At 38.5% G+C, this 21,212-nt stretch overlaps 2 protein-coding genes across 3 annotated transcripts; both read right to left on the bottom strand.

Moving 5' to 3' along the window:
• Positions 1–73: 73 nt before the first annotated feature.
• LOC113054254 (lysyl oxidase homolog 2A-like) lies at positions 74–17,710 on the bottom strand. Its single transcript, XM_026219670.1, has 14 exons — positions 17,564–17,710; positions 15,668–15,949; positions 14,628–14,803; positions 9,544–9,752; positions 8,172–8,388; positions 6,768–6,951; positions 5,620–5,771; positions 5,346–5,513; positions 2,993–3,158; positions 2,434–2,674; positions 2,178–2,293; positions 1,149–1,285; positions 846–957; positions 74–759 (listed from the first exon to the last, which is right to left on the bottom strand). The coding sequence occupies exons 2-14, from the start codon at positions 15,933–15,935 to the stop codon at positions 695–697; spliced, it is 2,211 nt and encodes a 736-aa protein (XP_026075455.1). The 5' UTR covers positions 15,936–15,949; positions 17,564–17,710; the 3' UTR covers positions 74–694.
• Positions 17,711–17,927: 217 nt separating this feature from the next.
• LOC113054288 (urokinase plasminogen activator surface receptor-like) lies at positions 17,928–20,792 on the bottom strand. Of its 2 annotated transcripts, none has more exons than XM_026219723.1 (3): positions 20,650–20,792; positions 19,939–20,079; positions 17,928–18,671 (listed from the first exon to the last, which is right to left on the bottom strand). In XM_026219723.1, the coding sequence occupies exons 1-3, from the start codon at positions 20,696–20,698 to the stop codon at positions 18,454–18,456; spliced, it is 408 nt and encodes a 135-aa protein (XP_026075508.1). In that variant the 5' UTR covers positions 20,699–20,792; the 3' UTR covers positions 17,928–18,453. The 2 variants fall into 2 exon arrangements, with proteins under 2 accessions (XP_026075508.1, XP_026075510.1); XM_026219725.1 differs by having other exon boundaries at positions 19,939–20,052; positions 20,650–20,778.
• Between the last annotated feature and the right edge of the window lie 420 nt (positions 20,793–21,212).

Raw genomic sequence — 21,212 nt, 5'->3', positions numbered from 1 at the left:
TGTCATGCCTTTGTTTCCATTTCACCACTGAACAACATTGGTTGTCTGGTTAACATAAACACCATCCTCCAAATAACACACATGAATTGCTTTTATTATAGAAAACAATGCAATAGTTTGACCAAATGTGTTGTTCAGTCATTAACACATTGCATATCTGAAAACCATTGAACTGGTCATAAGTACCCTCATAAAACGGAGGGTGGATGCTTCCCAAATTGGCACACACATACACACACACACAAAAATTGTTACAGTTTCACATTGCATTCACAAAAGTTGACAAAATGTAATCCCTGACTGAACATAATAAATTACTTGACATGCTTGACGAATAAACCACAAAAGAGTTTAACATCCAGAAACAGGGCTGAGTTCATGAAACTGCAGGCTTTGTGATTAAGTTGCAATGCAGGCAGAATCCCATTATGACTGTTACAGAATGGGTTTGTAACCACTACAAGCATTTCAAGCACCAAAAATGCAAAGTACAGTACATTATTTTAGGAATTTAAATAGTTACTATTCAAAGCAAGCTTGATATAGCAGGGACCTTGAGAGAACATGATGTACTTCAACCTAAAAGAGCAGCGGTCTCTGCCTTCGAAGGGCTGGAGTCTCTCTAGTGGTCAATCATATTTAAATATGCAAGCAGTGTCCTCCACTGAGAGCCTTTGTCCTCCCTCATCCGCTCCTATCTGAACTGCAACTGGTTGCTCATTCCAGGGTATTCGTCCATGTCTGAACTCCGCGAGCCACCTGCAAAGGGGTAGAGGTGTTATTCTTCACTTCTAACAGCTTTTAAATGATCCCGGCCAGCAGACCTTCAGTTATTCTCAGCTCACCTGTTTGACAGTGGTACGTCCATATCCTGTATCCATCATAGCGGCACTTGCACTTCATGAAATTGTTGGTATAATCTGATTCAGCTACGTCATAGTTAGGATTAATTACGACCTGTGTGACAGAATCATGTCAGTAAAATTATATTTCCTGATGTCTACACTGAAAAATTTGTGAAAAAAGTTAAGTAAATAAAGCAGTGAATGAAACTTCGAAGTAGAAAGACTGACATAGTATTTTCTGGTAAAAACATACTACAGTGATTTGCTTTATTTACAACTTTTTTCCTTCAGTTAAAACGCTACCTGGAGAATATAGTCTCCTGGTTTGACATCTGTGATATCAATCCACTGACAGTCAATGTCATGTCTGTAGGTGTCCCAGCAGCCAACGGTGATGCCCTGTTCACCAAAGTTGGCACAAGCATACCGCTTCTGGATCCCTAGATCAAAGAAAACAACCGGTAAGATCTGTGATGTTTCATTAAAGCTGATGGCCTTTTCTCATTCGTCATCTCCTATCAACCTTATTCTTCAAATCGAAAGTAAGCAGACGTGCGAGACTTACGCTTCATTAGCCGCTATATAGAAATAACGAGAACAACAACAACGTGCAGTAAATGGTAAAACTGGTCGCAATACGTTCATAATTAAGATAATACATTAAAGTAAGTCACACCAATTTGCAATATCAAGCAGCAAAAACGAAAGCCAGACCCATAAGATTTACAAATTGCTCTTAATGGAAAAATAAGGTGGATATGGCAAAATATATTTCTCTGGCAAATAGTGGATAGCCTACTAGAGTTTAAAATTTTATTTATAGTGATTATTAATTATCATTATTAATATTTATATACTGTTCTATTGTCATTTTTGAACATTGTAAAGTGTGTCGCTTGTGGATTTTTATTTAAATTTGTTTCTATGTTCACGTGTTTGATATGTTCAATGTTTCAAATGGTTTTTTGAAGTGTGATTGTATTTTCTTGGATTGAAATATATTCAGGACAAAATACATATTTATAAATAACCAAAAAATGCCCAAAAAATATATATTGGTAGTAATTACATTTGCATAAAAATATTTTTAACACACACACACACACACATACATATATATATATATATATATATATATATATATATATATATATATATATATATATATATATATATATATATATATATATATATATATATATATATATATATATATATATATATATTTAAATCCTTTTTTTGAAAATGTGTTTTTTTTTTTTTGCCATATGGACTTGAACTTGTAATGGTACAACTGTAATGGTATCGGACCGTCCCATAAGCAGTTCTCACCCTCATCACACTGAGTGTCCTCTAGACAGAAGCTGGCCTTGTGACCCTCTGCCACCTTGCTGCCGTTCAGACTCAGCAGATCATAATGGGTGAAGACCTCTATGCTGTGATAATGCCTGCACAGAGACACAACAAAACAATAATACGAGACATTCAACATAGGCACATCGGCACAAATTAATTTGTAACATCATATGTTGAAATCTTCACATATGTGTTTATTTTATGGTGTTTACTGCGGGGTCTAAGGCCTTGCCTGTGACACTCGTGCCAGGTCCAGGCTTGGTAACCCAATTTGGGTCTGAAATCTGATTGGCCAACATTGTGGATCTGGGAGGAGAAGCGGAGCAGGCGGCGGTAGGAGCTGTGGTCGTTCTTTTTGGCAGTGCTGGACAGGCAGTTCTCCTCTAGGGCACACTGGAGAGCATACATGGGCCGGTCCTCTAGATAGGTGGTCTGCTCCACCAGCTGAGCGTTCAGCACCAGGTCAGGAGCCACTGTGAGCGATGAGGTCAGAGGTCAGACAGAGCAAATTCCTTCATACCTATCAGTCTAGACAACCACCGCAGGTTAGAAAACATGCGGCTGATGATCCATCTTAAATTTAGTTTCAAATAAACATCCAAATCAAATCAAATAATCACTAAATAATGACTATTCTTTATATTTTATGTCACAGTGGAAATGAAAGGTAAAGAAGAGTGCATTACATTATGAGACACTACCATACTTTTTTTAGTCATTAATGATAAAACACAAGGAATGAAACCACTGTTTTTAAGAGCATGATATATATTCAGAGGACATTGTCTCACTATCAGAGCAGGAGACCCCAGCAGCGAAGCGCGCTCCTCCTCTGGGGCAGTTGATGTGTTTGCCGTGATGGAGACACTGAGGAAGACTCATCTCAGTTCCTGAGCATCTGACCCCGCTCATCACAACATTATCTGCACTTGCATCTCCAGCCCAGTACCACGTCTCCTATACAAACACACGTTACACATGAGCTGTTGAGATTATCAATGTCATCGCAATATATTTGCATTCTCATTTAAATCACATTTTTATAATATATGGTTTTAGTTAACTATAATAACCCTGATGCAAACCGAGTGTCGTTACAGCTGCTCACCAAACGAGGGCAGTTAAATCGCGTTTGCCAGATTGACTCAATGTTCCTGAACGTGATTTGAGCATCTGCTCTCAAGATTGCTTTTCATTACAGCTTTTGCACAAGTTCTGAAGGTCTGAAACATAAGACGTGCTGTACCCCACAAAATGGGAAAGTCTCTGTCAGTGTTCTTGAATGCACAAACATATGTTCATGATGAGTAATCATCAGGAATTATGGTGTGTTTTCCATCTGTTTTGACTTAGACAGCACAGCGCTGAGTCACAGCCTCCTTGGACAGATAAGACGGCTGGACTCCCGTCGTGGGCAGGGGGATGTGGGCACATTCTGTCAGACTTTCCATGTGCTTCCTTCAACTCTCCCCATTGTAAAAACCCTCCACACATGCTGTCTGGAAAGACCCACCGGTCCAGACCAGCAGACAAATGTTTAATGGGCAGTCCCACATCTGGAAGCTGTATCTTTCACTTTTCAACCTTGGAAACAGAGAACGTGACCAACAGCATGTAGCTAAAGAAACTTCCCTATTAATGCATCATTTAAATAAGTCCCTTCTAAGGCTGCATTTATTTGATCAAAAATGCAGTAAAAATAATAATATTGTGAAATATTATTACAATTCAAAATAGCTGTTTTCTATTTGAATATATTTTAAGATGTAATTTATTCCAGTGATGCACAGCTGAATTTTCAGCATCATTACGCCTGTCTTCGGTGTCACATGATCCTTCAGAAATCATCTTAACGTTGATTTGCAACTCAAAAGTATTTTGTATCCTTATCAATGTTGAAAACATTTGTGTAGATTCATATTTTTTGTGGAAACATGATTCTTTGATGAATAAAAAGTTCTAAAGGATAGCTTTTATTTGAAATAGAAATATTTTGTTAGTATACATTTCCTTGCTGTTCTGATAAGTCATGTGTTCTTGATGAAGAAAAATATGCATTTCTTTAAAACAAACAAATCAGTGAATCTCAGTGAACCAAATTTTTTTTTACCACTAGTATATTTGAAAAAGTAAGAATTTTATTTATATATGAAAATAATATTTATAATAATTTGGAGAAAAAGCCCCAACTGAAATTCAGATTGACTAGTTGGTCAAGCTTGGTCAACCACTTCACCAGGAAGACCATCATAGCTGTACAGATTTACTTTCTATGTTGTCCTGGTCTTACCCTGCTGAAAGACAAACCAGAAAACCAGCCTAAGCAGGTTTAATCTAAACTGGTCTCAGCTAGTTTAAGCTATACTCTAAAACCAGCCAAAGACCAGGCCAAATAAAACCAACAAATCAGTAAAGGCCTGTTTATATAAGCAAGGCAAAAGTTAAACCAACACCACACTAGCATAAGCCTGCATTAATCATTATGCTAGCCATTTCAGGGGGGACTTATAATGACCATCACAGGAGATCTAACTGCATTGTGGCCCAAAGTTGAAGCAATTACAGCCATAATGTCTTGACATATGCCTCAGCTAGTGGCAAATTTCAGTCAGCCATCATAATAACACTTAATCATGGCATTAGCCTGGAGAAGCACTTTATGGTTTTCCAATTTCCACTCGTAAAAACACCCATCAAGCTATTCCCTCCATACCATTTCTAATGCATTAATAGTTTCCAGGCCTGTATCACCATGAGATCGTCTCTAGTCCAGCTCTAGACAGTCTGTGTGATCTTACACACATATTCAAATATTAATTATTAAAATGAATTGGATTTAATAGAGTAATGGCGTCCAGCAAACTTGTGGTGGATGATATGGGGACGCCACACTGATTACATTAAACCATCACATCTACACCAAATACCCCATAGTAGTCTCAGAGTGATTCGAACACTATGATGACTCATTCATGAAACGATGCATTGTGGTTAGTTTAGCACACCTTCAGGTCGCCCTTCATTGGAAGATCTCTTCCTCTACATCTCAACACTGCTGACAACAGACAATGGACCTTTTCTGGTGAATTTCTGGAAACTTTGCAGCCAGAAAAGATTAAAGAACACTTTAGTGGGTGGACTTACCTGAAACGCTTGGCTGGCGAAGCCTAATCCCAGCTGTCTGCAGACCACCATGGCCTCGATCATCCCCCAGTTTTCACTACAAACGGTTCCCCAAACCAGAGAACCATTCTTCTCAGTCAGAACCTCCACACGTCCCTCGTATGGGTTTCTTCCTCCGCTTAGACGTATCTGTAGTAGCCAAAAGTATCCATTGTTTCATAATCCTAGTGACTTTGTGATTGTGTTTGCTAACTATTGTTAGAACATTAACTGAATATGTAGGAAGAGTCCCTACCCTCTTCTGGAAACCCATGGCAGGTATATTACAGCGTACAGCAGCGTCCTCCTCATGACTGCAGCCCAGAGCATCATTATTAAAGTAACAGTCAGTGAGAGACTTCTCAAATCCAGAACACTCCACCTCATTCATGTGGACCGGACCCATTCCTGAGAAAGCACACACATCCATAATCAGATATTAAGTTTACATTAATGATGATATATAATGGGGCATGATGCAGTTTTGTTTATTTGAGGTTATCTTCCGATCACATCAGATGGCAGTAATCACTGTGCATGGATTTTTGGAGGGTGATTTGGGAGATCGGAAGGAGTCTTTGAAGGAGAGTTGTTGATCTTACGCTCATTTTTTGAATACACAAGAAAATAAAGCCTTAAAATACAAACAAAAGGACCTTTGTTTGGGAAGAATGCATTTTAATATGAATCAAAGCAGACTGGGGACTGATTTAAAGTAGTTTTCATAGCTAAAGGCTTAAGTCAGTTTAAAGATTGACAGCTAGTTTCTATGCCACAGTCAATAAACCCTTTTGGAGAAAGAAGAAAGCATTGTTCTCATCTCGAAATTCAGTGCTCAATATAATTTATTTTTCAGAAATGAGTAAATATGGATATTTCCTACAGCGTTGCCTATATTTATTATTTTAATGATAGTGAATTTCATTGTGATTGCAGGGAAACCTTACTGTATGCATATGGATTAAAAGATGTGCACGTCGTCTCTCAGCAAGTCCTTTGAAATGGATTTTAAACATGTCTAAACACCAGCTGAGGAGCAACTATCTCCACATGCAGTTGGAACACAGATGTTTCATGTCTCCATGCGAGAAAATGCTCAAACAATCTGCCTCTCATATGGCTGATCAAAGACACTTCAATAAAGAGCAGTGATCCATGAACTCTGATGAATGCCAGAGACCGTAGATGCCGTAGATGCTGCTGTTTTAGAACAATGTTTGACTGATTTTTGCTTCCTGCTTAATGGGTATACATTAAGATTAACATTTTAGAAATCAAGATAATGGAGTTGACTCTTGATTCTCAATGCCCTTAATATCAAAATAACTGATTCTTATAGGACTGACTCCCAGCTCTCCCCATGATCCATTTGTTTAGAGCCGCTGATATAATGTATTAACTAACCTTGTCCTAACTTCGCTCCAGTGAGAGCCTCTTTGGCGCTTCCAAAGCCCAACTCTCGACACACGACGGTGGCAGCCCTCAAGTTCCAGTTATCATCGCAGATCGTTCCCCAAACTCCATTCTTCAGCACCTCCACTCTTCCTTCACCAATATTCGCACCTCCCCGAAGACGAACCAAGGGTTGCTGCAAAATCAAACGGAAGAAATTAGCAGGATGATCAATCCACACACTCTCAGTGACCTGTTTGTTCAGTCTAGCTCTCTCTGTGTATGAATCGGATCCAGGTGATTCAGCATTTCAGATGATTTTTTTTCCCCCTTCCCTTGTATAAACGCACTCACTTCAGATGTCTGGAGCATGTTTGAATATTGTGCAATCTCCTTTTCTTTCAAAAGGAAATGTGATTTAATGTAGTACATGACTGAAGTGTCACTATTATATCCAGGCTCTACTAACATGAGCAATATTGTTCCTCCACAGGAAAAATAATGGAAGAGGAAGCGATTCGTTCCAGAAATGTGAGTAAGAGGCCGACAGATGAGGGAAAACAGACTCGCCAAACATTCCACAACCAGAAATCATCTCTTTCAACCTTCTAAAGATGTTTAGAATGAAAAAATGGAAAATTAATTTGCACGGGTGCATTAGTACAAACAAGTAGTCTGTGAAGCCAATGCTAACCACGAACATTAGACAGTCTAAAATAAATTTTCATTCATTATATCATTGCAGAGGTCAGTGTAAATTCTTAGGCAAGCTATTTTTATTCCAGCTAGTAGCATGAGGGCGCTAATGCAAACTTCTTTTTCTGAATGTTGTTCATGTCAGTGACTCAATATTGTTCATAATGGACATGTTCTACAAAGTTTAATGCCATAATATAATATACAATAGTACAATATTGTTGCTTCTCTTATGAAAATGAACCATAGTTCATTTTATATAGGTTGTTTATCAGTACAAACATGTAGTTGAGTGAGCCCAATGCTAACTGGTTCACAAGGAAAATCCTCATGAAGATGATTAAAAATTCATTTTTTAGAATCTACTGGCACTGTATTCTTAGGAATACTGTTTTTATTCTATCATCACTCTTTTTTTGCTGTTGAGAAGCGCCTTTAAATCATGCAACTGCTAATGCTAATGCTTATGTGCTGTTGATTGTACATGCTATGAATTACTATTTTCTATAACCTCTTTTACCTGATGGATATGTTCTAGAAAGTCTAATATAGGCTATCATAGCTTGTTTCTCAACTGTCTGTCTCTGAGGCCAGTGCTAACCAGATCAAAGACAATCATGAATGACTTCTTTTTTTTCTTTTTCTGATGACACCGAGAAGATTCTTAGGAAAACTGTTTTTGTTTGGATGCTAAGCACCGCTAGTGATTACACTACCAACCTCTGGTCTGTAAGCCTTGCGGAAGCCAGTGGAGGATGAGGGGGCAAAAGCTCTTCCAGGCACACAGCTGACCACCACAGGCAGGCCACGTCCACATTCGACGTTCCGCTTGGGCTCCAGGGCTTTGCCCAGCCTACAGCTAGACAGGTGGGCTTCATTTCCTGTGCAGTTCACTGAGAAACCCCAGTAGTTCTTTTTCTTACGCATGGACAGTGATCTGTGAAACAGAGCCACGGATAAAGATCAGTTGTGCTCCAAAATAATTAACAATGGAATTAAATACATATTTCACATATTTAATTCTTGTTTAGGAGGATATCCCAACCATAATTCAGAGGGGGTGTTATGATTACAACAGAGACCAGATATCACCTGTGGCAATAATGCTGTGCTAACCCAAGAAAACAAGACATTTCCAAGGATTCCACAGTACAGAGAAAATCCTAGTGCAGCACAGTTCACCAAACCTCTTGACTCAAACAATCTGTGAAGCCTGCAGGTTTCCTTTCCTCCAGATTAGGAAATCATTAAACACTCATTTAATGAATACAGCATGTTCTGAGTTCAATACAAGTCTGTTAAAACTTATGAGGATTTTCTGATATCTCATATACATTTTTGGTACTATATGGTGACCGTGATGCACAGCAATGTCCTTTATGATGTCCTTCTCATTGCAAAACTCTGTTTCTCAATGGCATGAATAACATTAAAGGCCCAGACTTAACATAAATGGAGTGCCACTGAGGAAAAGCGAGGTAGTGTGGCCACTGGACCTTTATGAAATGTTCCAACAAACAAACAAACAAAGACAAACCTCACCTTTAAATACTTTATTTAGTATGCTGCTGAGTTTAGAAATAAACCCATAAATACATTAAAAAAAAAACCTTTTCAGAACATTTCCTGGAATGTTTTATTTTTAGAAAAATATAGACCCTGGATATGAACTTTCATGTGTTGTAGTGTGTTTTAGTGTGCAAATGTGGTTAAAACACACTCAAATTATAATTTATAGGCAGTTTTACAATAACGTGTCCTTAACAGAGTTACAGTGGGAACACAATGTTCTCTGCTAGATGGAAAATGGCCAAGAATTATGTTGGGAAACAATCTGGCCATGATTCACTTGGGCAGGCGTTCACACACATCTGAGAACTAACTAACGCTTGTTGCATGGTAACCTTTAACTTTACAAAGTTAATGTTACTTCTGGGGAAACCCTAAAATCTCTGTGCGTGTCTGCTTTCTTTCTAGTCTGTTTTTTCTTCATTTTCATTGCATCCTAATCACAAAGGCCTCTTTTTTCAAAGGGATCAAATTCATGTTTGACTCATGGTGGTTTGTTATACAAAGCAAAACTTTTCCTTACTTGTACACTTTGTTGTTGTACTTCTTCTCTCCGGGGAATCCGTACATTCCACAGACAACTCGGCTGTTCAGGGGGGTCCACTGCTCATCGCAGATCTGCCTCCATTTGCCCTGGTCCTTGATCTCCACGAAGCCTTCCGTGATGGGTATGCGCTTGAGATGGGATGAAATGGGTCTTACACGGATTTCTTCCACCCGTTCTTCAAGAGTCTTGGGAGGATAAAACAAAAGAGCACTTTATCAGTCATTATCAGAATTCTCACAATATTCCCATAATGGATCTGGTCACTGTTTAGATCAGAAGAGTGTCTACGACTCCTTCAGGGTGGATTCTGAGGGCCACACGGGGAGCCAGATGATTCATGACATAAGAAAAGGCTGACCAGAGTTGGAAAGTTGAAATTTGATGTAAAATCTCACTTCAATATCTCTGAAAACATTCTTAGCCAGTCTTACGGTGGTCATCCTAGATTCTGACGAGCTGTGTACGACCTTCATGAACTTTCATTACAGTAACACATGAATCTGTCATCGAACCATTAAGTTACAGCAATCTTATAGTTTAGAGGAAAATTTGCTTTTATAAAATTCAAAAGCATCTTTGTTAGCTCCAAAAAAATACCCTCACATGTGCCCTCACGAGGGCTCTGTGCAATGATATCAATTGAAAGGAATGTTTTAGATGTGTAAACCCAGCAATGTTGTATTATTAACGGGGAGGCGGTTACCAGACATGATTCAGCTGACCACGGTAAATATAAGACGGAGACTGCAGCTTCTAATTTCATTTTGGCATGTGCATATGTATATATAAAAGAAAAGAAGTGGAGAGAAAGTTGGCCGATGGGATAAAGCCAAAAGAATGTGGAGGCCTTACATAGACCTAAATGCTCTAGACGCAGAGTGAGCAGAAATGTCAATATTACTATATAAAGACCAGACCAATGGGTTGGGTACGGTTTAAGTAGGCTCTCGAGTCAAACACATCACTGTTTGCTTAAGCACTGGAAGTCTGGAGGAAACCAAAGAGCTGAGTGTTGAAGCTGAGGGTGTGAGCCGGGGTCATCCAGCCAGATGTGAGGAAGAGCCTACGCCTGTTGCCTGATAGCATGACCTCCGCCTAAAGAAATCCGACCAGACACCTTCCACTGCACATTTTTATACAAAAGAGACACCCTGTTTAATCAATCTCAGGTTTTGCCCACATAAGAAATTCAGAAGTTGATCTACAACGATGACACAGGTACATCTGAACTTGCTGATGAAAAAAATTCATAGGATTTCATAAATCCTCATATTTATATATATGCAATGTTGTAATCTGCCTGACCCATGGGATGACAGGAACCATCAAGACATCAAATCCAAGGTTTTGTTTAGGGGAAATTCCTAGAGATGCAAAAGGAAACTGACTCTATTGAGCTCACTGTTTTGAACATGTCCGAGACAAATGCACTCACAGTCATTCATAAAAGTGAGAAACCATTCCCACATCTGAATGGGTTTAAGAGCGAGGGGTCCATGTGTAAACGATGGGAACGGTAGAAGTGAGACTGCACAACGAAGAGGAAGCACCACCAAGTCCAGACATTCCTCAGTAGCTGAGGTGCCAGCTGGGACAGTACCACCTTCTTTTCATGTTCACGGAATCCAGATATCAAAATATTTACATGCTGTTAATGTTCCTCCGTAGGGCTTTTAGGTGTGGGCAAGGGAGAGGTGACGGTGTCTGGTCCAGTCATGCAGTCAAAGTCTCCTTTCTTATTCACTTCCTGCCTCGTGCTTCACGTTTGTCCTCCACGTGCCTGTTCCAGGGACACGGACTGAAAACACTTGTTGATTGTGCAGGTTTGTGGTTTTGAGGAATGTTTGAGGGAATTTTAGGCACTTTTTGAGGAAGTAAAGGAGAAGCGGGGGGGAATTTGAGGGGTGGATGGATCCAGCTGGTATACTGGTTTTTGCTGAAGAAATCTCCAAGAAAAAGAGAACATGGAAAACATCTGGATTCTTTCCTCTAACATATGTACAAACTATCACCCCCCCTCCCCAAAAAAAGCAGGATGTTTCTTCAGCTCAGTGTCGTCACACCAACACTCTCAAACACCACGCATATTCACACCACCAGTCCAAAGCCAGCCTGTCTACAACTGTCTGTGAGGAATGCCATTTTTTAGACTGGCTTTTGTCTTTAGGGTCATCTTTGTGTCAGGGCAACACTTACAACTCTGTGTGCATGAAGGAAAAAAGAGAGGGATCACAAGAAACTAAGTATGACGTGAACTCAAATGGTAATCTCAGCACTAGCAACGGGTTTCAAGGGTCCCACAAACAAGCCGGTCTGTCTGGATTTAGACTTCAATAAGCTGCTCTAGACTATAACACAAATAAGTTCTACAGGTTCTGTGGGAAATTTATTCGGCACCAGTTGTACTATATGGAATTGCATTGTTTGAACAAATAGTTAGTCTGTTCCCAAACTCAAACAACTGGCAGAGATCTTTCAAGGTGAGTGTCCAGATATTTTGTCAAATAGTTCTCTAGATACTCTAAGTAATAGATATCAGGTACATGTGTGACATTAAAATATTGCTTTTAAAGGCATCCTAACCTCACATCTAACCTCTCCCACCCTTTACTTCTTGGTTTTGATTCCTTTGTCTAGAAATCACAAAGTTTCCTAATATTGTTGCAAATGGAATGTGAGAGAAAGCCTACACCTCTACGCCCGGTGGAAAGTCCTGACCTTTGACCTCTTCAGGCTACATTTAGCATGCAGGTTCACTACTGGTGCATTCTGTTGGTCTGGCTTATTGACTTAAGTGCATGCTGTGGCTGAAGGTGAATATATATTCCAATCAATCACCATGACAAGCACAGTACAAATCATTGTAAGCATTTAATCAGTTTTTTTGCCTCATGAAGATGACTTTCAGGACCTCCAAGTCCAGAGAACTGCGGAACAGTCCTAAACATCTGATGAATTTCATGTTAGGTCACATTTTATCTTAGCAAGTTGCATATTCTCATCTGCATGTCCCGTATGAACCAAGAATACGAAGCTGTGTTGACTAGCAAACATCCACTGTAGACAAACATGTAAATAAGTTATATAATAACAAACTAGCAATTTCTTGAACTCAACCCAGGCAAAGAGTTTGCATTGCTCTGACTGAACCTTTGCTAACCACTCTTTGGACCTCCGATTGTTTCCATGTGTGGTGGTGATTCATTTGATTATTCTTCTGTTCCACTGAATGTTTACAAGAACACAAAACAAACAATTCATCCATTCATTTATCTCTGCTGTCTGTTCTGAGAGCCTAATCTAAGTGTAGACAATACATTTGTGTCCAGCTGTGTTTGGTCAGTTATACATTTCAGAGACAGATAATGTGGTGGGAAAACTGTGAAAAGGAAAGCTGTCTTGCAAAGACATTTATTATGTATTAAGTATTTTGTGCTTTTGCTAGAGGTCATCCAACTAAAAAGTCTTGGAATGACTTGTCTAAACTGTTTTACAAGCCATTAAACCCAGTTAATCAAATATAGTACGCACTGCATTTACGGCTCTGAAATAATGCTAACGCTAATGTTAACGCTAAACACTACATGTTTTTAAGGTGATGTAGTGTTTCTTTAAATTTCTATAACAAACTAATATGACCACAGAAGCAAAACCGCAGTAAACCATCTATCTGTCATCTTCTCCTACATCTTTAAAGAAGGTCTTTAAGAGGTAATGTTCGCTGGGTGGAGCACACACTGGCTAGCTGTGCTGACACCCAGGTAAGCTAAATAAAAGCCGGCAAATATACACAAAACAATTGTTGTTTAATATGTATATGATAGAAATGTATTTTTCTGTTTGGGCAAAGGGTAATATTTGTGGAAGCTTTTTGTAATCCACTGCTCGTGATGCGCTAAGAATTTAACACTGTTTGGCGGCCAGTTTTAGCTACCCTTTGTTATTTTTGACATCAAATTGTCCATCAATGAGAAAAAATACACAAAAAGATGGACTTTGCTTATGAAAACATTGTTGCTGGGAGGAAGCCTGAGGAATCTGAGTGTCTGCCATACTGCTGTTTGAGAATTCCCTCATACGAGCTTCACAGAGAAGCGCCTGTGTCTCAGACTTCTGGTATGTGATTCAGGGAAAAGTCGTGATTACACCTACCAGTAGCTAACAACCTCTTACATTCATTCACAGACTGTTGCCTGACTGGTGACATCATAGCAAGTTAAACCTTACGACCGGTATTTTTCATACCAGGCCAGAGAAACAGTGTCCCTCATTGAAATCTATTAACCAACAGTCTTTCTGTTTCTCACAAGTTAAGAATTCACATTTAACGGGTGGGATTCCATTTTGAAATCATTCCTTCCATTACTCAGCAGTTCCCAAAGAAGGCATCAGAGGAGTGGGGGAACGTCTCAGGGACGGGAGGTTTGGGGGAGAGATGCACAAGGTGGTAAAGTCATTAAATCATCAAATCTTGGGGTCGTGGAAATGGAAAAGCACACCATGGGCTCTTAGATCTCTCTCAAAGGTCCATTTTTAAACCTGCTTACCTTAGTTGCCATAGTAACATGGCAAATATACAAACATAGGTGATTCCGGCACATACCATTGCGGCAACATAGGGGACAGCTGGCATGTCATAAAAGGAGAATTGAATGCTAATAAACTATTCTAGAGGAGCAAGCTTTGGAAAGGAATGTGGGACCTGTGGTAACAGACCATAACTTCCTTTTATCCAAGAGATAAAGTGACTGGGAATGTTCACCAAATAGGGAGAAAAAGCAGAACCTCCACTCAAAACTGAATTTCCGGATATGACAAAGATATGTGGTCATTTTGATTGGTTCTGTATAGGACTCTTGGCTCTTCTGATGGGAAACGCTGTGGTTTTGATGATACAGTGTGGTTTTTGGAGCACACTGTCATTCTTTGATCCCTGCAACTCCTAAAAAGTCATTTTAAAGGCATATCTGGTCTTTCTTGAAGCCAGTTACCACCACTAGGCACTGTCAACCTCAGTTGGGTTAATGAACTAACATTACATGAACCTAGAGTTGACGTACCTCAACATTGTTGTTCATGGTATTGATGAACCTGTGTCCAGGGATGCGTTTCTGATTGCAAACCACCCCAACATCCTCACTGTGTTTGCAGTCTGACACCCCAAAGCCATTTGAGGGGCATTCGGCTAAAGATTTCTCTCCTCCTGTGCAATGGACGTTGTCCAGCCAAATGCGTCCTGTGGAACAAAGAACAATCGTTGGTTTTGTCAATCACCAGCAGATGTTGTGTTTTGGAAGCTGTGTTGGTGTTACTACCTGACTTCTTAATTCACTTAAAGGAACAGTTCAACTTTCAAAATACTCTATCTATTTCAAAACCTGTATGTCCTTAAAAATGGTGAGTTTTTGAAGGATGTTCTTTAAAAATCACCATAAAAGTATTATTAAAGATGTTCACACAACTTGTGTGCTATATTCCAAGTATTGTGAATGTCAGACCAATCAAACTCAAATAATTCAAACGTTTGTGACATCTGCATGAATTATTCCTTTTAAGGCTGGAATACAGTACATGACTTTTTGCCCAAATTTAATCTGAACAAGTTGATGATAATTGCACCAGCACAGCAAAACCTCTTTGGATGCCTTTAAAACCTCTAGATTTTGTTAACTCCCTTTGATTCAATATAAAGTTATCAAATATGAACCCTTCCAGAACTTCCCTTCACTATGCATTACATGCTGCATATGAATTCGCTTACTTGGTGGAAAGTGGAAGAACATTGGAAAACCGGTGGTTATTCTTCCCATAGGACTCAATAATAACCACTGATTTACATTCTTAGGACAGATTTATTGAGACAAATGATCATATTTCAAACATAGACTTAAATCATCATTATATTAAAGAAGCAGAGAGATGAGATTATGTCTGCTCTTGACTTTGAATCTTTTTTCCATACTTTTAGACCATCTGACTGGTATCAATTACCGCTAATGACTAAAATGTGATGGATTAGAAATGTAATCCAAGAATATATGCCCACGGTGGATCTTCCAATGGACCATAAACTTATAATAAGCCGTCAGAATTCTCCTACCTTCTCCTTGTCCAAACTTTGCAGATGGGGACCAAGCCACAGCGCCAAGAAAGCCAAGCTCCCTACATGCAACATGAGCGGCTTCGATTGAGAAGTCATCATCACAAACAGTCCCCCATTCATTATTGTAGAAGACCTCCAGACGACCCTCGTAATGCTTGTGTTTGTCACCGGCTAGGCGGAGTTGAATCTTGGGTTGCTGGGATTCAGACTGGGCCTGAACCAAAGCCAAGAGACTGAAGATGCACAATGCAGTAGAGAACACCATGGCTAAACTTTCACCTGTGAGAGTATTAGACAACACAAACACAAGATTAACAATGTATCATGCATGAATCTAATTCACTAAAGCAATTTTGGGAATTGCTAATGAATAATTTATGATTCATCTCGGTGAAATTATTCAATTGAAGCCTATTTCCAGGGAAACTGGATATCAGCAAAAAAGATTTAATCTTTCAGAAAAAGGCCTTCAAGGCGTATGACGATTCTGACCTCTGTCTGTCCATATCAGTTCTGCCCCCTATCATTTCTCAAATCTGAAGGCTACAGCAGACAGACGTCGAGTGTGTTTCTTTTTTTCCAATCTGGCAATTAGTGGTTTGTAGGATGATTACAACATTAATGATGTCTCTCAAAGGCATGTGTGTCTACTGCATTAAAAAAAACTTTCATCTACAATAATTCTGCATCCAAAATAGAGAGCTCAGCATTTACACAAGAACTATCAATTAATGGCAGCCAAATGGTTTCCAGGATATTTGAGGTTTATAGAAACGCCAGCACATATGACATAACAACCCCGTCTGTTCATTCACATAACATCGCAAAAACATTTTCACAAAAAGAGACAACTAAAAAGTTAAGATGCACGTTTTATTTTCATGCATAGTCATGTGTTTTATGTGGGGTTATATCATATAATCATGATGTTAAGAATAGTTGCCTAAGGAATTCTGTTCCCAAATCACTAAAAGCTGCTTTGCCAGTGAGTCACTGGATTAATTTAAAGATACTTTAAAATTTTTTATTTATTACTGTCCAAACAATGCAGGCTCAATACTGCAGAGCAAGCTTAATCTAATTTTGTAGTTTGAGACCTTCCTTAGATTTACTTCCTGTGTGTGTGAATGATTGATTTTCACATGCATTAATTCATTACAGATGAATTGTCTTTGATGCAATTATACTGTTCATATGCTGTCAAATCGATTAATAGCATATATATATATATATATATATATATATATATATATATATATATATATATATATATATATATATATATATATATATATATGCATTTATGTTTAAATTTATAGGTGGTATAGCTGTTCACAGAATAAATGTGAGAATTAGCAGTTAATAAAGTATAATTGTTATTCCAACGTGTATTCTTCAATATGTATATGAAATCGTTTTCAACTGTGTGCACAACTTATGTTTTGTACACTCATCACATAGTTTTAAGATACAAAAAAATGTGTGAAACGTTTATGTTTTGCACACTCATCACATGGATCTAAGATACAAGAAAATGTGTGAAACCTTTGTAATAAATGTGTATACGTGGTTACATCACTTGACATCGTCTGTTTTTTTTTTTTTTTTCACAAAGTAGCTATTATTTCAAAACCAATGTAAATACATCGAGTGCATTTTTACGGACACAACACTTTTTTAAATATATATTTTTTAATATTTAGCCTACATATTTATAGCGGTTTACATCGGCTATAAAAAAAATAAATAAAAAAATAAATAAAAAAAAGGCATTTTATTAAAGACATTCAACAGAGCATCTCCGATGTTTTTTTTAGCGTTTTATACACAACTCGATTCAATGATAAATTATTAAATACTACATATAAATTCTGGTCGGCGTCAAAAACGTACCTCAGAAAACGTTGGTCTTGTGAAGTAACAGTGTTGTTCCTGTGAAGTGTGCTGGAAGCAGCGCTGATTCTGTCCGTGTCCCGCAACACTTTTAAACGAGTTCACGCGCATCACCGCCTCCCACCAGCACTGCAATCTGAAACCAGCCATCACTACCACATTATGAAAGTTACAGATGAGATGCCCCATGTGTCTGCTGCACATGACTGACGTCATGCAGCTAGGGATGCCCTGAAGTCCTGCGTGCGGATTCACATGCACCATACTGCTAACTTTTCCATGGTTAGCGGAAACAGACAGTAAGACAGGGAGAGGTACTGATAGCTGAACATATTTTAAAGAGAATCAGACAGATCACCACCAACATACTTAACTGGTCGTTTATTGATGTATTCATTAGTTTAGCAGATGCTCATTTGAGCTCATATACAACAAAAAATAAAACAGGTCAACACCAAATCTAAGCAGTCTTTATTAAACTACTTTAGGTCCAGATAGCACACATACTTCTGCAAGATGTCTGTTGAAGATCACTTAGCATCTGCTGTGTACAAACTTCTGATAGACGTCTTTAAGATGTCAGTTTTACATTCCTTTGAAATCATAAACATACCTTTTCTAAACATCTATTTGACATCTAATAGGAATCGTCCAATAGACATATTGCAGATGAGCAAACGCACTTAAAATTACTTATTGTAGATGCAGACGTAATACAGACATCTCTGTGATGTACGTGTGCTATCAAGGGGCTGAGTAACAGCAAGAACACACACAGATTATGCTGCCGTACTCAACAGACAAAAGCTTATCTATCAGTTACATAAACGCCTTCACTCCATCGTTTATTGATTTATTTATTTGACATGTATGACTAGAGGTTTCTGTGATTACAGGGAACTGAGAGCCAGTCTGAGCAGCAGGACCCCCAGCAGCAGGACGGGGCTGGAGCTCAGGCTGATGGAGGTGTTGTGGTGCTCCCCATGGCTATGGGACTGGTGAGGGCCGTTGCAGTCATCATTGAAGCAGCATTCCAGCTTCACCTCACCATTGCTCATGTGAGACTTGTCACAGAAGGACTTGTAAGCGCATGACTTCATCACAGAGTCTGTGGGGAGGGAAACACATGGTGGAGCCACGAATCAAGAATTTAAAAAACATCTGGTCAGTCCAAACATTGCGGAAGGATGTGTCAAATAATCTGTGTTTGGTTTGCATATTTGGTTGAGTGTGTGTGCAATCCAGCAGAAACAGTATCACGTAATAGTGATGACCGGGGCTAGTTGTCACAAGAGTTTTATAAACTGCAGGTTGAGTCAGAAGGCAAATTACATTATTGTTGGTTTTCTATAGCAGTGGTTTTGTATATTGGTTTGAAACATAGTCTCAAATCAGCATCATTTTTATGAATTCTTCCAGATAAAAATTTTATGTTTTATTTTCAAGCCATACTATTCATACTGCATAACTCTTAATTATGATTTTATTATATTAAAAGTGTAGCAACCATGTTTTTTTGGCATATTGACTACGATTTGTATAACCAGAGCTTGTATTTATGCTGTAACTAGCCTATAACATTTATTATTATTTATTATAATGTTTATTAGTCAAACCTATAGGCCTTTTTAATAGTTTGTACATTTCATTATACGTTTTAGTGAATATCTTCAGCAACACAAGGAATAAAACAGGATTTTTAACTTTTTAACGATTTTTTACTATTTTCTTTAATGTTTAAGTTTGACTAAAACTGCCATTAATCCTTACTGTTTAAGTTCCGTTTTGACAATGGAATACTTATAGTGTATCATGGATTCACGTCACAACTAATATTCTGCAGTAACGGTGTAGCTTTATTTGCAGCCAAGTCTTAAATTGTGTGTCTGTACAGAAACACACTCACACACCATTCACACATGTTGGTATATGTGGTTTGTGGGGACTCTGCACAGGCAAAATGGGTTTTATACTGCACAAAATGTATTTCTATCCTCCTACACCAGCGCTACACTTAACCCTACCCTCACAGAAAACTTTCTGCATTTTTAGATTTTCCAAAAAAAGTATATTTAGTATTTTTAATTACAGGGACACCGGAAGTGTCCTCATAAACCACATTCATATTGTAATACCTATGTCATACCCATGCCTTTATACACATTTGTGTCCTCATGAATCACATAAACATGCACACGCTGGAGTATAGTAGAGTAAAAACGTGTGACAACTAGCCCTGGTCTCCTCTCTTACAGTATATTAATCTGAAACACAGCACGGACATGGTCAAGAGTGATACCACCCCCAAGTGGTCAACATGCGAGTTGCAATATGAATCACAGTCTGTGTGTGTGTGTGTGTGTGTGTGTACTCACTGGGTCCTGTGATGGTAGAGCAGGCATCTGCATGAGCAGGACACACAGTCGAGCCCTGCCGGAAACACTCCTCCGGGTTATTAGACACACAGGTGTAACACTTCAAGCCCTCGCCTTCACACATCGGACAAGACAACACAGCTGATCTGAGATTAAACCACTTCAAACTCTAGACAGACTCTAATAATCATTTCATAGACAGTAGGAATATAAAATGATTTATGTTTTGCTATCCGCTGTTATTATATAAGAATTACTGTTGATGCATTGCAAAAATGTATAGAAAATTTTGATTTTATGTATAGTAAGCTACATCCTTATTACATACTAAATACACATTTATCATAAAAGGACAACAGTAGAAATAATAATAATAAACTTTTTATATATACCTTTACAGAGGTTTCTCATATGTGATAAAAAGCGAATCATTGATTATTGACTAGGATAACACTTTATTTTACATTAAATTATGCATAGTAACATCCAATAAACCAGAAAGGTAGGTGTAGTTAGTTAATATAACTTAGTACTTGATTGAATAATTACACTGTAACAAGGACACCTTAAAATAAAGTATAACCTATTATATGTATTTTTGTAAAATCTCTATTACAGGAGTAATGGCAGCATTAAACGAATAACCATAAAGAGCTATGAAACTACTTCGATGTGTATTTTGGATCTGTTTGGTGCTGTGTAGATACTCACTGTGAAGCACAGCGGTGAACAGGATCAGCGCGGCGAGGACAGTCTTCATGTCGAGGACGTTATATTAGAAAAGTGCTGGGACAGTGTGGAAGTCTTAACAACAAATCACCTCAGCACCTCTCCGTAATCCCACAGTGAGCATCCATCACATGAGCATTACACCGACTTAACACACACAACGCATCTGCTTAGTAACAGCAAACGGGGGGAGAAGCAGGATGAAGGGGGCTGCGCCAATAAAGAGGGGAAATGATATGATCTGGATATTAAAATACATTTTGAATTCAGATTTCCTTTTTGGAATTAGTGCAAGACTTCTGCAAATCAATTGTACTGTACTTACAAGATGGCCACAGACTGACATCAGGCTACTTTCACCAATTATTGTTATCTGTGTACAGTATATTTTCAGATTTTGTGTATTTGCAGCACAGCACGGTTTTGAATGCAGTATATCTGACTTCAGCATAAGGACAATCTCTTAGTGAGTGCACATATTAATATCCGGTCTACCCGGTCACCAGACATCCCTCTTAAGAAGAGATTAGCTATGCAACACACTC

Source organism: Carassius auratus, chromosome 35 (genome assembly GCF_003368295.1).
Source record: "Carassius auratus strain Wakin chromosome 35, ASM336829v1, whole genome shotgun sequence".
NCBI lineage: Eukaryota > Metazoa > Chordata > Actinopteri > Cypriniformes > Cyprinidae > Carassius > Carassius auratus.
Note: the sequence above shows the minus strand (reverse complement) of the source record. Positions and strands in the feature narration are given on the sequence as shown.

What these genes read in the sequence shown, in the direction of transcription:
- LOC113054254 (XM_026219670.1), bottom strand. Translation starts at nt 15,935, where the DNA reads ATGGTGTTCTCTACTGCATTGTGCATCTTCAGTCTCTTGGCTTTGGTT. An exon ending in TCGCCAGCCAAGCGTTTCAG is followed by an intron (nt 3,159 to 5,345) that starts GTAAGTCCACCC and finishes GTGTTTGTATAG; the next exon opens with GAGACGTGGTACTGGGCTGG. An exon ending in GGACACTCAGTGTGATGAGG is followed by an intron (nt 1,286 to 2,177) that starts GTGAGAACTGCT and finishes TCTTTGATCTAG; the next exon opens with GGATCCAGAAGCGGTATGCT.
- LOC113054288 (XM_026219723.1), bottom strand. Translation starts at nt 20,698, where the DNA reads ATGAAGACTGTCCTCGCCGCGCTGATCCTGTTCACCGCTGTGCTTCAC. An exon ending in GTTCACCGCTGTGCTTCACA is followed by an intron (nt 20,080 to 20,649) that starts GTGAGTATCTAC and finishes ATCTCAGATCAG; the next exon opens with CTGTGTTGTCTTGTCCGATG. An exon ending in CTCTACCATCACAGGACCCA is followed by an intron (nt 18,672 to 19,938) that starts GTGAGTACACAC and finishes CCCTCCCCACAG; the next exon opens with ACTCTGTGATGAAGTCATGC.